The following is a 16,312-nucleotide window of genomic DNA, read 5'->3' as shown; positions in this document are numbered from 1 at the left end:
AGCATGTTTCTGCCACTGGCAGATGGTAGGATGAAATCCAGGATCCTGAACAGCCCCAGGGTTTGCAGTTGGTGCTAGGTTGGGTATGTGCAGTCACTTGCTGTTCAGGTAGGGGATGTGTGGGCCAGGGACTGTCTGGAAAAAAGAGCTGACCTCATGCAAACACAGGATGAGAAAGGGCCTTCAGAAATGCTGGGAGGGACCACCCTTAACAGTTTCACTATGCAGACTCACCCAACACATCAGCCTTGAACTACGTAAAATAATGTGGTAGCCTTGATTTTCACAGCTTTTGATTTCCATCATGTAACATGGGCTGGGAAATGACATCTTTTGGCACATTGTCAGTATGATTCTTAACCCAAGAATGCTCCTGTACAGATGTTTTTCTTGCTTTCTCTAAAGCAAAGCCAAAGAACCGGTATGGGATGCTCTGAAAGAGATGCCTAGGAAGACAGATTTGGGGTTTCCCAGCCAGCTCTACCTTGGCTGAGAGCGGCAGGAACTTCCCAGCCCTGGAAGGGCCTTCTTGTCACGGCCTGTTCCCTGTAAACATGTTTGAGATGCAGGATGGGGGCCCCCACCTGCCTCTCTGAGCAGCCTGTATCAAACAGCACACATTAGCCAAACCATGCTGCAGTCTGTCTGGGCTCTCGCTCAGGGCTAAACACCTTTTGCCAAGTTGGTTTACTGCAGTCTCAAGTCTTTCCTCCACAGAATAGCAGCTCAGAGTTCACTTAACCACTGAAAATTTTTTGCTTTGAATTTTCCTCTGGGGTAGTTCACTTTTATTTCCAATTTTTGCTGTTCCTCACTTACCGCAATTTCTTTGGAATTAAATAAATGGGCAATTTTCTCTTAGTCTCCCAGACTATTTTAGGCACAGACTGTGGGTCTATGGAGATGACTCCAGCCTCATTGTACTGTGTACGCTGCTGGCCTGTGTAAGGTACTAACACTCTTCTATTTTCCAACAGAGATGCATATTCTTCTGTTACTTATTTCCCACCGCTTGCTAACATCAGCAGGTCAGGACAGGGGCATGCAACAAGCATGGTACCCTCCTGCCAGCTTGCCTCTAGCTGCACGCTGGGATCTGCAACCTGCCTGGACAGCGAGCACCCAAAGGCCTGTAGCCGGGCTTTCATGGCAGGATTCACCCAAAAGCCAGATTCTAGCTAGCTTTTAACAAGGCTTGTTATGGAAAACATGGCCATGCTTTCCTCCAAGACTGGCTCTCAGCAGGGAGCTGGGCACTCAGACAGCCTCCCTGCAGCACGCTGACCCTGTCATGACCAGTTTTCTGATAGGTAGCGCTCACCCCCTGACAGCCAGCTCAGAGCTTCCTTTCAGAGGTTATCGCTCTATCAACTGTTACTGGTTTAATAAAGCCATTGAGGACTCAGTTCTTGGTACTTTCTGGTTGTTTTCTTCTAGTCTTTCTCTCACCTTGACACTTGCGCGCACCTCCAGGGATCGTTCATACAGCATGTGTCTCTCTGATTAATGTTAAAACGTCTCAGTGTGAAAACTAAGTACTAAAAAAGGGGTTGTGACTCAGATGTGCAGTAACATTTTAAGTCCTCTGCTGATCACTTAGTGTCAAACCCGCTCTTAAATTTTCCATTGCCAACTGTGCAGAACAAGTGCAACATTATCTATTTCCCTAACTCCTTTTCCAGCACTAGACAGAACCAGCTCTGCACTCCCCATTAATCTATGGTGCTTGCCTCTCCCATCACAACTTAATTCTTTTACCTGAACCCTGATTTAATACCTCCTTTGTTCCCTGTATTTGTCCAGTTTCTTAATGTGCTGATCTGGCTTAGGGCTTGTTTACTACACCCAACTGGAATATTTTGTATTCTTATACAAAGATGAATGAAGATCAATATCCTCATTGATTTGCCCTAGGTCATCAGGTAAATCAGTAAGAAAAAAAATTGTGCATCCTACTTCATTTGCTTAAATCAGCAGTACAGTTCAAATAATAAAACAGTGCTGCAACAACACTCCAGTAGGAACTCTGAAATCCACCTGAAATACTGCTTTTGTTTCACATATTACTTGTAAAAACTTGTGTCCAAATGCTGAAAAGAAGCTTGGATGAAGATGCAACAGGATTGCTAACTACACTAGGTAAACCTCGGTGGGATATTCCCATTTTTCTCCGCATCTCTAAGGTAATCAAATTTGTTAACAGCCCCTATTACCTGGGGATGAAGGACAAGGATGTTGCAGGTAATGCAGACACCAATTTTTGTAATTCAATTCTCTCATGTAGTTGTCCCAGTATTAAGATTAATCAGTGCTTTCCTGTAACGCGCTTGCAGAGAGCTGCTGGTGCAGGAGGAAGTTCCTGTCACAGCTGACATGGCTCAAGCTAAGAGTGTCTGCAATTCCGCTAATAAACTGAGCAAGCGTTAAGTACAGTTAGCTTGCAGTGCGGCAGGGGATACTAAACCACTAGTCTCAGACTTCAGATGCAATATACAGAAAGCGTTCGTACAATTTCTTGAGGACCCGCTTTGAGTCACTGCTGTCCAAGTGACTGACTATCACTAAAAACATTCTTGAGGTCACCAATTTTTGTATGCAGTTATGACAGTGGTTATTCCTTCCTCTTTTCTGCATAGGAAGATACAAATAGAAGATACAAAACTAACAGAGGAAAGGAAATAGTAAAGAGCAACTCCAATATCTTCCACTATGAGCTCCACAGTTGAGAGTTGTTATTTTGCTTTTCAAAAATATACAAGATCTGGATTTGCAAAGCTCTTGCTACCTTCATGAAAGAAGCATACCATCAGACCCTGTACAAAGAATCCCTTTTTGTCACAGCCGAGCATGTTTATGTTATTGGTATCAGAGAAAGTTTTGATAACTTCTAATACAAATTTTTTTACTGAATAAAACATACCTGAAGATAATGTTCTAACATGGCCCATCACTGCGGAGTGATGTACAACAGAACCACCTGTCCCTTCTGTGTCCCGACCTTTAGCTTATTCTGCCTGTGACTTTACCTACATGCATGACACCATTGCCTGTATCAGTTTTCCAAGGGAAGCAGTAGCACTAGGACAACATAAAAGCTGCACTTTCAAATGATGACGGCCAAATCTAGGCCGTTCACTTCTATAGAGATGATCTTACAATCTGTTTGAAGTCTTTTTATTGAGCATTGGAGCAAATATTCATAGTGCATGTCACCTCGCAAAGACTAGTAACCTCCTCTTGTCTCACGCCTCAATATTTTATTTCCATATGCTGCACTCTATTTCAACATTTAGAGTTTCTGTTCCTAGTCCTAGCTGTAGAGAAAATAAGGACTCAAATAAGTTCAACTGCATTTCCAAAGCACTGGCAGATAGCCTACTGATGAGTTGGACGAAACCATCAGAAAGGACTGAAACAAATCTGTTCCAAAAAGTAATATTTGAACTAAGAAAGACCACAGTCCAGCATGCATTGTGTAAAGGCTTTTCCTTTGCTACAGGTGTGTCACAAAACCAGAGCCCAGTGCTTAATCAGGAAGCTTGATCATTGACAGTTGCAAAGATGAAAGCTGTAACGGTTATCCAAAATCTACAAAGAGTAGTACTTTAGTTCAGATACACTTATTGCCCAGCCATAGAATCATGTTTCGAAAAGCAAAGCACTAAAAGAGTAAATACCATAACCGTCTATGTGGAAAGCAAGAACTGGTACCTAAATGCAAGAGCGAGGAGCGGTAAAACAAAAAACCAACCTTGCTAAAGATTCTTATTTTGCAAGAGGAAATAACTTTGGATTCAGGATTTTCTTAGCAGTCAATCTCCACTTTAAAGAAATGAGGCAGTGAAAGGCTTATCTAGCATTTAGAGTCTTTACTTTACATGAGGGCATGCACCTCAGCTTGAGAAGAAAGGGCCTCAGGTTAAAAACACTGCATAAAGCAGCGTTGCTGCAGCTTGGCAAGTATTCTTCACGGCACAATGTAAAATTCCTACCATTCCTGAATCACTGCAGTACTTAAAGATGATTTCAAAACATATTCAAGCAGTAATTCATTTGAGCAGTTTCTTTTTTCCATGAAACAAGTTTCAGAATTGAGCACTAGGTGAAGATTCAGGTATTCTGGCAGAGGCTTGTAGTGTGGAAAGTCACCTCAAGAATTTTTCTGTCCTACACCGTAGAAGGTGGAGACAATACTAGTCATCAATGCAGAACCAAAGGAGAAGTAAGCATTAGTAAAACTTAACAGATTAGGTAATGAATATAGTTACGTTACTGTTATTTAATTCAATAGTTACTAACAATAGAGAGAATAGTTGCAACAGAGTCAGCTGTTGTTCCCCAAGTCCTGAAACACAATTACTAAAGGAGTATGGTTTGGATCTCCTTGCACAGAAGCAACAAACCTGTAACTGGAAATAGATTGTATTTATTATATCTAAGTAGCACAGTCGTGTTACTCTAGTTCTCTCTCATGAAAGAAGATTGAGGGAGCAAAACTACTGACCCATTTTTTACGAAGAATGAAGCTCATCCTAAAATCCTATTCAAAAGGCTTGCTTACAATCCAACATTACTGAAGTAAATAGCTTGACAGTACTCGATGCACTCGAATTCTAGCTTCACAGAACAGTTATTACACACAGCCCTCAAGTAGTAAGTCCTTATACATACAAGCCCACTCTTAAAAGGTTGCTGCCAATCCCCCAGAGAGAAGCTACAAAGAACTCCATACACACACACATTTTTATTTTAATAAATACAGTTTTACAGGCTCAGGCTTTTTTTTAAAAATCACATATACAGAACAGAAAAATGCCTGACCAAGTAACATGAATTAAACTACTAACCCTGGGAAGGAATGCATGCCCTCTAGAACACTGAAGACCTTAACTGAAAAGGGACTTCCCATCGGCAGCATAGTAATTTACTTCACAGATTAGACAACTTGAAAGAGATGTGGCCAAAGCAAAGAGAGTGATCCTAAATGGACCACTTGTCTTTATAGAGCCACACAGTGCAAGGAAAGCCAAGAGCCCAAACGCCTCCATTTTCTAGTGTCACTGCTGGATGAATATGTATGTCTTCACATCCTTTAAGCAATACATTCTAACCACAAGTAGAGAGGCTAAGCACAGCAGGTATGCAAAATTATTCCATTGAAGAACAGAGATTGGATGACAAGGTAATGTTATATTTCCAGATTTTAAATTAGCAGATGCCTTTGCATCCCCTTCAGTATGGCAGTGGAACAGATCCCACCTTCTCTCACAGAGGTTTAGTCCAAAAACTTCCTGTTGGCATTAGCACCAAAGAGAGCCACTCTGATTTCTGGCATCATCTGTTGAGAAAGATTACATCAGTTATATGCAATGGGCAATACAATTGCTGTACACTCCTCATTGCAGGCACTGTGTGATAGCTAGGCTAGGCTTCAAAATCAAGTCAGTTCATCTGAGTTTTCTGAAGCCTTTACCTAATCACACATTGCCAGCTATTCTATAAAGGATTGCCTATACTGCAGCATAAGAAAGAGATGCCAGAGTTAGTTTTTTCCACTAGGGTATAATAGGTCTCAGCCAAAGTTTCTAGTACTCAAGCTAGCTTCAGTAATTCAAGTTAGCCTCAGCATTTCAGCATCTTGACTGCAGTGCAGTCATAACAAGTCTTTCAGTACCATAATTTCTAGAATTTTATGCTCATGCTTAATTCAAAAGGCATCATTCTGGGAAAAGCCATATTTGTTGTAGAGAAGCATAAACAATAGGTAATTTGCTTCTTTCCATTCAAAAATAACTTACTTGCCATCCACGTTGAAATCTGATCCCACACATTATTGTGACAGTTAACACATTGGAAACACTAGGATTTAATTACAAGACAAAACTAGTTAATTATATCTTGTTCACCTTGGCTGTTAGAGAAACTCACCTGCTGGGCTACAAGATCCAGCCGACTTTCCAGGGTATTGGAAACCTTAATTTTACCATCGCTGTTATAGATTTCAACACCTCCAGCACTAGAAAGGGGAAAAAAAAATAATCCGTGAAATCCATGGTACATCTCAAAGTCACAATGTGGCAGAGAGGTTACCCCAAATCAGCACTTATAGGCAAGTCAAATACAAAGATAAGATTTTTATTTTTTAAAAAACAAACTTTTTTTGATACAAGTCTTAATAGGAATCAGCACAAAGTGATCCAGTGAAGCAGCAGTGCAAAGCATCTTTGGAGTTATCAGAGACCACAGCCACCTACAAGAGTCCTCATTAGCATGATCTAAATGCAAGTGGAGTTATGGAATTTGTCACTTCAAAACAGCTCCAGACTCTGTATTTTATTATTAACAGACAGCGTTCAGATTTTGGGATGTGAGGAAGAGTGCTAAAAGTGTTGTTTGCTGGCCCATACATAAAGGCCGCTGACTATCAGAATATACAGCTTTGTGCCATGTTCTTTATCACACTCTATGAAAACAGAGCCTTGCAGACATAGCAGACACAAACCCCATCAAATGATTATCCTGCAGCACCTGATGACTCAATTTGCTTCATCTTGAGACAGAAAGCATGGCTACATCCATATTCTCTCTCTTTAAAAGACCAATAGTTAGTTAAGTTTCTACCTACAGTTATTCTCTACTTCAGTACTGTGAATCAGGCTGGAGGTTGCACAAAACTTCTATTAACATTTTTGATTGAGACAGTGCTTGTCTGGAGGAAACTGCAGAGTCTGTGCTTGATTAACACAAAGAAGTGCCAAATTCCACTAGAACAGCAGCAGACGCACTGTGGGGATATTCCATACATAATTTTCTGCGACTGTTCTAGTAGGAGCTGTGGCTTGAAAAGTTGCGTTAAGTTAGTGCTCTGTATAAAAGATTCCCATTTTCCTTACATTTCCTCTGGCAGGAAGTTGTCTTGGTCAATGTGAACATCCACATCCCTTTTTGTGGCATTTTTGTAGATGGGAATGCTCTTCTGTACAGCTGTCTAGGATACAAGATAAACCTCCAATTAGCTTTGACAAATGCTAGCACACCACTTGGGTTTGGTCACTCAATCATTTGTAGTAATAAAATGAAGGGATTGAGGCCTCTTTTTTTTTTTTTTTTTTAATTAAGCAAATGTATTTCTGTTTGGCTTTTGAGCCAAAACCAATTATTATTCTTAATATTGTAGCACTGTCTAAAGTTTCGTAGGTAATATTCAAGCAAGCAAATGATGATCCCCAACTTGAAAAGCATACTTGTTCTCTTGCATTATATCTACAGCAGAAGTGCAGCAAGCAAAGCTTGTTTTCATGTCACACAGATGAGATCTGAGCAGCAAATATTTGCAGTCAGGTCCCAGCCTTCATGAGCAGGATACTGTCAAACTATTCTAGGTATCTTACCTTAACCATAGGAAGATCCTGTTTCCTGCACCGAACAACTATTCTGGGCTCAAGCAGCTGGTAGAATCCCTGTACAAGATAACCATTATGGTATCAGAAAGTCAACATTTTAATTGTCTAAGAATTATTTAACCCCAAGAAAGGAAAGGAGCTGATCGATTTGAAAACCAAAACCTGACAATATTAGCCTCTGATTTGCTCGGAAGTTTACCTCATACAGACATTCTGAGAGGACGGCACCAATATCTGGGAAAGAGCCTACAACTATGGATTATGTACTGTTTCTTTGTTAGCTTCAAGTTTGGAACTCAAGCGCAACTAAACGTATGTATCATAGGATTGAGTTGCCCAGACAATGTACACGTATACATAAGGATCATTGCTGTCTAAGCAGACTGAGCATGCAGCCAAGCTGACATTCTCCTATGCAGCTCTTGGAGAAGACATGCAGTGGTTTCAGATGCCTGTTCTAATAACTCCTGCCTTGCAGTTCCTCTAGTAATACATGAGAATAGAACAGAACAGAATAGGTTTAGTTCCAGGTGGAAGGGACCTACAACAATCATCTAGTCCAACTGTGAGTACTGATGAGTACAGATCCCTCACTGGATCAAATGTAATGAGCCAAGACAGATGTGGCCAGCTTGCAAGAGTGAGACAGGTTTGTTTGATGCACAGCAATACCAGACCTAGGTGTGACAAAGAAACAACACTGAATTGGAAGCACAAGCTGGTAGAAAACACTTTTAAGAAAACTCTGCCATCAAACTGCGGACAGGAGAGCTCATGGCTGGCTTCGGTGACAGTTTATAGCAAAAGGACCAATTCATACCAGAAGGTGGCAATAGTGGTTGCACAACTGACCCTGGCCAATGTTTATTGGATTTTTAGCAGTTAATTTCTGGGGCTTGAGGATGGTATTCTAGCTAACCAAAGCTTTGATTTCTGCTTCGTATGTCTGTCACAAATGCATGTCACACTACAGTAAATTTGTCAAAGCCAGGACTTATAAGTCTCAAATGCCAAAAAGATTTTAAAAGCGGGTAACTATTGACTCACAGGTTTGGAGAAACAGCTTTTGTGAACAGGGCATTTGATCCAACTAATTACTACAGAAACTTAAAGTGTGCATCCTAAATTGCATGTTACAATGTATGTGCACGCATCTGCAATTATTCTTATAATGGAACTGCTGCTTGGTATACCAGGTTTTACACCTCAAAACAAGCTGCAGCCTTATCTGTTCAGAATCCAAGATTGAAAGATACGGCAGAAGTGATGTTTAAAACTCAAAGATCACCCAGCAACATTTGATCTAGACTCCAATACAACTGAACCTCCAGTGGGTTATGTTTGAAGAAAGACACCTAGGAGGATGGGGCTGTGATCATCCATTTGTTACAATTTAAATATTTACCTGTAGGACTAGTCCGTCCAGCAGTGTCTGGTACCTGGCAGTGTCCTTCACCACCTTGGCAAGTCTCTGCTTGGCCTCATTCAGCAAATCCTACATTCAGAAGAAATCAGATCAGCAGAGCCCATCTGTTTGGCATTTGGTTTCATGCCTACCAACTTTCTGTACTCCTATTATAGCTATCACACCCTGCCAACACGTAAATGTACACTCCAGCTGGTGTTCATCCAAGCTAGACCTTCATCTCTGTGCACAGCACAATATCCTTTCCAAACAGTTCCTTTCTCCCTGCCCTGATCTGAACCCATTATAACCTGACAATAATTCCTTTTTCATGAAAAATGGAGGCCTCTGTAGTAAAAGGATAGTATTTATAATATTAATTCAGACAAACTAAAATATTTTGTAAATCATTGCCTAATGTAAACTAATAAAGTTGTCCAAATAACTAATTTTGTTCAGCTTTGTGGTCGAGCAAAGAAATCTAATCTATCTTTTTATCAAACAATATTCAGGTTAGCTATTTTTTAATTTTAAGTAAATGTAAATCAAAATTTAGAAGTGAGAGCTTATTTAAATTTGAAGTAGTTGGTTTTGATTATCCTTTTTCAGCAAATCAGTATCAGATGAGATTGAATTTTTAAGAAATTTGAGTCAATTCAAACTCAGTTCCTAGAACTGAACCATCATAATTACTTCAGATAAAGAAATTGTATGATTTGGTATAAACCTTTCTTTACTGTCCTGCCTCATAGCGTTTAAAAGAAGAGTGCATGTTAACACAATCAGTACTAGGATATAAGACTATCACAACTTAACGTCACGGTCAAACCTAGTTATACTGTCCACCCTAGAGTAACATAGCATTTCTGGAACTGCTCATCTCTCTTGTTCATGAAAGAGGCCAAAGATCTGATAAGGGAAGAAAAGACCTAGCAGCATGTGACTTTAAATGTTTTAAAATGAGGAAGAGTGTTATGCATTACTCAGAAGCATGAGGTTGAGTCAGCTGATAAATGAGGAAGAGATTACCCAGCAGAGACTATCACAATAGAGTTAGCTCTTTAGCCACCCACCTTCCTCCTCTCTGTGAATACAATCTAAAGTTTGAAATTAGATTTAAAAGAATCAACAAACTCATGATTTTCTTCTGCTAACTCCCCTTTTTCATGGTAGCATCAACTTCAGCAACATTACCCAATTCTTCATTTTTGACTTCTACAAGTGTTGCAGCTTTTCCAATAGCTCAACAGCACCATCTAGCAGAGTATGAACACTCAAACTGTTTCTTAGACGGGGTAAGGGATCATAGAAAACCTGCAAGCTGTATAATGAGCAGAACGAGAATACACTACACGTGGCGTAAGATAAACATAGTAAGCCTGAACTAAGACTAAACGTAGCCTGCTCTGATAAATCATCACTCACCCTATACGCCAACACACAGACTGGTCACCTACTAGAACAAAAAGCAAACGTTTTCACATACTGGGGGCCACTGAAGGAGACACAAAAACCCAGTTCCTGGTGTTTTAAGCCTACTTGCTTAAGCTATGCCAGATTTAATGCATAAATGTTGCTTCAGGCAAACAGAACTTCAAAGTTCTACCATCCGTGCAAGAGAGAATTCCTGCTCTTTAAAGAAATAAGCTATTGTCCAAACGATAGATAAAACTGCTGCCTGCAATGTTCCTGGCAGAGAACTGCATTTCCCTAAAAGAGCAGGTAATAGAAACTGTGAAAATAAGCTAAAGCAGACTACTGAAGCTGGACTAAATCCTTAGTGACTTTTCAGAGCAGCTGGGAAAGTCCTTTTTGTATGTTGAAGCAAATGTCACTCAATCACAAATCATATTTTTCTTTAGAGAATGGCTAAAAACCATTTCCTAACAGACGGTAGGAATAGAACCTCCGTGCCTTTACTACAGAGATACTCACTGCAATAAGGTCATCCCTTGCCTTGAGGACCTTCAGTCTTGCCTGATTCATCAGGTTGGACATCTGACTGCAAATTGCATGATAAAGTTGAATCAATCCATCAGACTTTGTCAGAAGAACTACAACATTTAACTGCATACTTCACACTTAAAGATAACAATACTACAACATTTAATAACAAAGCCTGTTCACCTGTTTGAAGCTGCTTCTGAACTTGCACAAATTATTACAATGCAGAACCCCGTCCTTCCGTAAAGACCCACCAAAACTAAACCTGACATGAACATTTGTCCCAGAGTAAGAGACCAGGATAGAGTTCTAGACATTAACTACATAAAGAAACATGAAAGATTCTTTCACACTTACTAACAGTTATACTATTGTAGCTCACCTTTGATAACTTCTTCCCAGAAAAAACCAGAAACTCATAATTAAAACTACATATATTGGCTGCAATTTGCCTATTTGCCAGGAAAAAACAGTTCTGTATAAAATTAGCAATAAAATGAGAGTTCAGGCTCTGAAGTCAGCCACCTAACCTAAGCAACTTACATTTTCTTTTGCTGTTCAATTTGTTTCTCCTTCTTTTCGTAATACTCCATGATTTTCAGCCTCTGTGTCTGAACAAGGCGACCCTTCTCAATGTTGAATTCTTCTTCTGCCTATAGTAAAAATTAAATAACTGAAGTGGAAATTGATTCCATGGGCTGAAAAAACCAGAATGAAAATGAAACAGCCATGCTTTCAGAGCACATTCATAGATAAGCTAGGATGATGCAATTTATGGTTCCATATAAACAAAAATTTCAACCAGTACTCAAGTCAAAGGGAGTTCAGGATGTGTTTTGCTGAACTAGAACCTTGCTAACTATGATACAACTTATTTTATCAATTGACTGACATGTGTTTCCTTGCAGTATTTATTCCTTAGGCACAAAATTATCAAATTTATATATCATATACTGTTAAACAAAACTTATTTTATCTGAGCTTCAGGTCTGATTTGTTTTTGTAGAATTGGCCTCTTTTCTGGCTACAAGAGATTCCGCCTAAAACAAGATACCCAGCCCTCAGTGTCTCCAAACTTCATTACTTTAAGCAATTCTTACACAAGGAGAGTGACAGTATAGCTATTACTTTTTTATAAAGCCTAGCGAGGCAGCATGTGAAAACACGTGGCAAATTTTCCTATTTATACCTGAGAATCCAATCTCAACTTCTGACTTCTGTTTGCAGATCATCAGGAATACCTGCTTTAGTACTGATTAAATATTTGTGTAGATCTAAACGTTTAAGGGAGATTAAATATTATTAGTAATACATATGGTGAGTCCAATACCAACAAGATACTTCAGTATTGGTATAATGCAGATGGTTAGGGTTGTAAGGCACCATTAATCCTTCTTTAGTAAACATCTGTATTCTATCACCAGGTTAATATTAAACTCATTCTCTTGTGGCTTAACCTAAGTGAAGAATTCTGCAAGTAATTCAACTCATGCCTTAAATATAAATTTATTTTTTAGTTCCCCAGGATACTTACTAAATCACACCTAGAATTAAGTCTGCAGGTGGCTACACAGGTTTAGATACAGTTACGAACCTGCTTACAAACAAACTTTCGCTAACACAATTCAACCAGTTTAACTTTCATCTTTTATCATTTTGGTACATGTATGAATGCTTGTGCAAGATTACTAACATTATTGCTTTAATTTACTACTAATGTTTCTGCCTGACACGCTATGGAAGTCAAGCAAAAATTAAAATTAAACCTTCTGGTAATAGCTTGTTATGACAAACCTGTCAGAATTCATAATTATGCAGAGAACTCCCTTTAATCCTCAATGATGTCAAGTTATGTATAGGAGGTGGGGGAAGATGTTCCACTTAATCTAGTCTACTCACATTACCACGGAGCTCTCCTGATTGCTTAAAAAAAAAAAAATGAGTGAACTTGCATATGAATAAATTTATATTTAAGAACCACTAAGAAAACTCTGACCGAAAAATAGCTCTGACTTGTTTTGATTTGTCAAAAGCTAACAAATATTAACTTAATTTGGTAGCATTGTTTTTTGCTATGTAACAACTAAACGTGAAGTAAGCTGCAGTTTACAAAAGTGTTCTAGGGCTGCTCTGGCTGTAACTATCAAAACAGGATGTCAGATGCAGTTTTCCTTTTGCGCTTACTGACATTGAACTTCAATTTTTACCTTTGCATCTATTTCTTCAGCCTTTTCATTGGCTTCCTGCTCAATGAAAGCCATCATATGCTTGATCTGTAACAAGAGAGAGAAAAGAAAGTATTTTCTGTTGGAAAGGACTTTGATGAGAGAAAGTATGTATCTATTCCTCATTTGTACAGTAGGCCCCTCCATATCCATTTACTAATTCATATAATGTTGTTTTTCAAGGAAATTAAATTAAGCATACAGGTCAAAGAGTCAGTTCATCTTAAGACAGAGTACAAGAAAATTAATTTATTTTTTCAAATAATTCTATATAATGCTGTTTCACTAGCTGTCATTAGACAAATGTAGTTTAGATATGCAACTATACAAAAAAAAAACACCAACCCAAAAGTAAATTTGTATAAATGTGAGGCTGGGTATTTTCATTTTTCACTAGCGAGAACAACTTCCCCCCCCGCCAGGATTAGTTTAAAAAAAAAAAAAAAAAAAAAATCCTCACACAGTAAAATTAAAGTTTTTTGTTTGTTATGACATTTACATGAAACATAGAAGATTAACATAGCCTCCCTGCTCTACATCAGGCATAGATGGCATTTGAATGAACCTGGGCCTTCCACACTACTTCACGGACCACTGAAGCAAATCAAAAGGCTACTGACCACTCTGGTCAGATCTGTACAACCAGAAAGAAGTTCCTTAGATCCTTTATATACCTGAGAAATTTTTCTTGAAAAAATGTAACAAATTCTCACTTACAAAGTCATTAAAAAATGCTGCTATATGGTTCAAGTCAAAGGACTTTATAAAGTAGTTGCATATTAGTTTGGAAGAGCTGGGGAAGAAGACAGACAGCAGCGCTAGTTGATCAAGACCACATCACGTATATCAGATGCTGCTTTAGAGCCTGGTATGCACTAATATATTCCACTTGAAGAACTTTTTTGAAATCACCTCAAAACACGATAAAGCACAAGTCCAATAGCTTAAAGACAAGGAAAGCAATTATACTGAGTTCTGCTTATTCATCACAGGCCTTTCTGTGACCCAGCCTAAGTTTAGGTTCACATTTGGTGCAGACTGTAAGGACTCATGCCCAACCAAACTGCAACTTTGAATAGGTATAGCCATTTCAAAGGGCAGGTGGAGCGGACCATAAAAACCTACTGAATTTTTGCTTGCACTTAGTGATGAGGCACATTTTGCAGACAATCCGGTCTGAATAAACTTACATGAAAGATTCTATTTATATAATCTCATGTTAAAATGAAATATTTTAAAGACATAAGAAAGGTGCCAATGTGAAAACTGAGCCAACGTGCAGAACAGCACTATGCCCATATAGATGAAAAAACGGAAGCGAACAGACACATGGAAGATTTTAAGCACGTGCAGTGGAAGAAGTGAACTATAATATCTACATCCTTAAAATCAGATCAGCAATTTTTCTTGTAATTCCAGTTTGCAACACTTCCAAGTGCATTTCCACCTACAGTGTCAGTTTCCTACCCTGCTCACCTGATTAGATGAGTGGTTAAACCAAGCTTTAGACCTACCGCATTTCAGAAAGGACAAGAAAGGCATATAAAATAAGGAAATAATTTTGCTGAATAGCCTATTGTTGAAGGAGGCTAAGAACTTTTGTATAGCAACCCTTACATTACTGAGCTACTTCTTCCAGTTTAGTTTGGTTTCTGAATTTTGGAAAAGTACTTTAACAGTTCCAAGGGTTCCTGAAACGTTCTCTACATAACGAAGAAGAATAAGATGGAAGCAAGCTGATATGGCATCCATTTCCCCTAGTCTGATACGATTGAACAGTGTTATTTCCTTCAAAATCTGTTGCACTGAAATCCCTTTTTGCTTTTCATAGAAATGAAAAAGAGATCCTAAATGAGACTTTCACATCTATAAATAGGATTAGTTTTAATAACACTGAAAAAAAATGTATTTTTAAATGAGAGATTAATTTTAAATGAAGTTAATAACTTCAGCATAGTAGTATTTCCTATAGAAAGAAAGAGAGGGTTTTTCCCATCAGTAGTAGCATGATTATCCTTTCCATGGGAAGTTCTAGGTGTTAGACTGGCTTTAGCTAGAAGCGACTAGCCAGATTAGATGGAACAATCTATTAAACACCTTTCACAAAATAAAGCAAGCAAGTCTATCAATGGGAAAAATTCTTAATTAGAGATGATTTTCAAAGTGAAAATTATTGAAAGCACCATGGCAAGTAGTTAAGAGTTCAGAGAACCAGCTGGCAAGTTCATACCGGATTTATACACATGCAGAACTGTCATGCCATCAGCAGCATTCTCTTTTCCAATCAACAGGATCACCCTAGGCTCACGAGTGTGAAACAATGACAGGCAAGTTGCAGATGTGAAATGCTATTAGCATTACATGTTTAGTATATCAACAGATCCTGAACTAACTTTTGAAGTTCAGGTCCATGGTGGCTGAGCAAGACCACCCCAATGTCAGCTTTATTTTTATTATCTTCATGGAAGAGGCAGGAAAAAACAAACAAGCTTTGCGGATAAAAGGCAAGAGAATGTAATGTTACAATTCCCCTTTTGCAGAAAGGCAACCTACTGATTTTACTTTCAATGTGATGCTTCCTTGCCAAGACACTATGTTTACTGAATGAGAAAGTGAGACACGAAGCATTTATGATGCAAAGGACAAGGGGAACTAGGCTGATCTGCTCATCACCTGTAGGAAACTCCACGGACCAGCACTGACTGGATCCGTGCAGTCTTTAATACGGCACGCCATTTTCAACCCAGATCAAAGCAGCTTTTTTAGGCAAGGGCAGTGTTTACTGTCAATAAGGACAAAGTGTCCTGCCTCAGGAGGAAGTGTCCACAGTTAGACTTCAGGGTTGTAAGTTTCCATTGCAAGAGAAGCCCAGGTTGCACCACTCTGCTTAGGATATAAAAGTGAAAAAGGCATTCGAGAATGATGAATAGCCTACCCAAACGCTAAGTTACAGCTAATTAGATGTAGTATAGCTATAAGAAAAAAAGAGATGAAAAGTCCTCAGAGAGCAACATCTAAAAAGACAGTACTTATCTAGGGCAATGTATTTATCTGCCTTAAAGTGCAGTTAAACACTGTAGATAGCAAAAAGGCTACTTATGATCCCTTTCATTATAATCTGGCATAATAGGCCATCAAAATGCTTCAACAAAGTTCCCCAATGGGTGGCCAATCAATCCCGCCAGGGAAAAACTCACTTTCTCCAGAGACTTCTCTTTCTCACTAAGATTCCCAGAGAAGATCTTTCCCCTTCACCAACCCTTGCTTTCACAGGAGAGCACCACTGTTCCACCTACAGAGCAGGAGACCCTATTCCACAACTAAAACGTGAATCC

The 16,312-nt window shown here is 39.0% G+C and overlaps 1 protein-coding gene across 1 annotated transcript; it reads right to left on the bottom strand.

Annotated features, from left to right (window-relative positions):
* Nucleotides 1–4,725: 4,725 nt before the first annotated feature.
* On the bottom strand, nucleotides 4,726–15,713 carry ATP6V1E1 (ATPase, H+ transporting, lysosomal 31kDa, V1 subunit E1). The gene is made up of 9 exons (XM_009583421.1): nucleotides 15,651–15,713; nucleotides 12,960–13,025; nucleotides 11,296–11,405; nucleotides 10,744–10,810; nucleotides 8,809–8,898; nucleotides 7,392–7,460; nucleotides 6,894–6,988; nucleotides 5,929–6,016; nucleotides 4,726–5,338 (listed from the first exon to the last, which is right to left on the bottom strand). The coding sequence occupies exons 1-9, from the start codon at nucleotides 15,711–15,713 to the stop codon at nucleotides 5,276–5,278; spliced, it is 711 nt and encodes a 236-aa protein (XP_009581716.1). The 3' UTR covers nucleotides 4,726–5,275.
* Nucleotides 15,714–16,312: the final 599 nt, after the last annotated feature.

The sequence above is a fragment of the Fulmarus glacialis genome, unplaced genomic scaffold (genome assembly GCF_000690835.1).
Source record: "Fulmarus glacialis isolate BGI_N327 unplaced genomic scaffold, ASM69083v1 scaffold35088, whole genome shotgun sequence".
Classification (NCBI taxonomy): Eukaryota; Metazoa; Chordata; class Aves; order Procellariiformes; family Procellariidae; genus Fulmarus; species Fulmarus glacialis.
Note: the sequence above shows the minus strand (reverse complement) of the source record. Positions and strands in the feature narration are given on the sequence as shown.

Excerpts from the sequence above, each read along its gene's own strand:
- ATP6V1E1 (XM_009583421.1), bottom strand. The coding sequence starts at position 15,713 with ATGGCGTGCCGTATTAAAGACTGCACGGATCCAGTCAGTGCTGGTCCG. Across the intron at positions 7,461-8,808 it reads TGGACGGACTAGTCCTACAG|GGATTCTACCAGCTGCTTGA; the intron begins GTAAATATTTAA and ends TATCTTGTACAG. Across the intron at positions 5,339-5,928 it reads TGGATCTTGTAGCCCAGCAG|ATGATGCCAGAAATCAGAGT; the intron begins GTGAGTTTCTCT and ends CTTTCTCAACAG.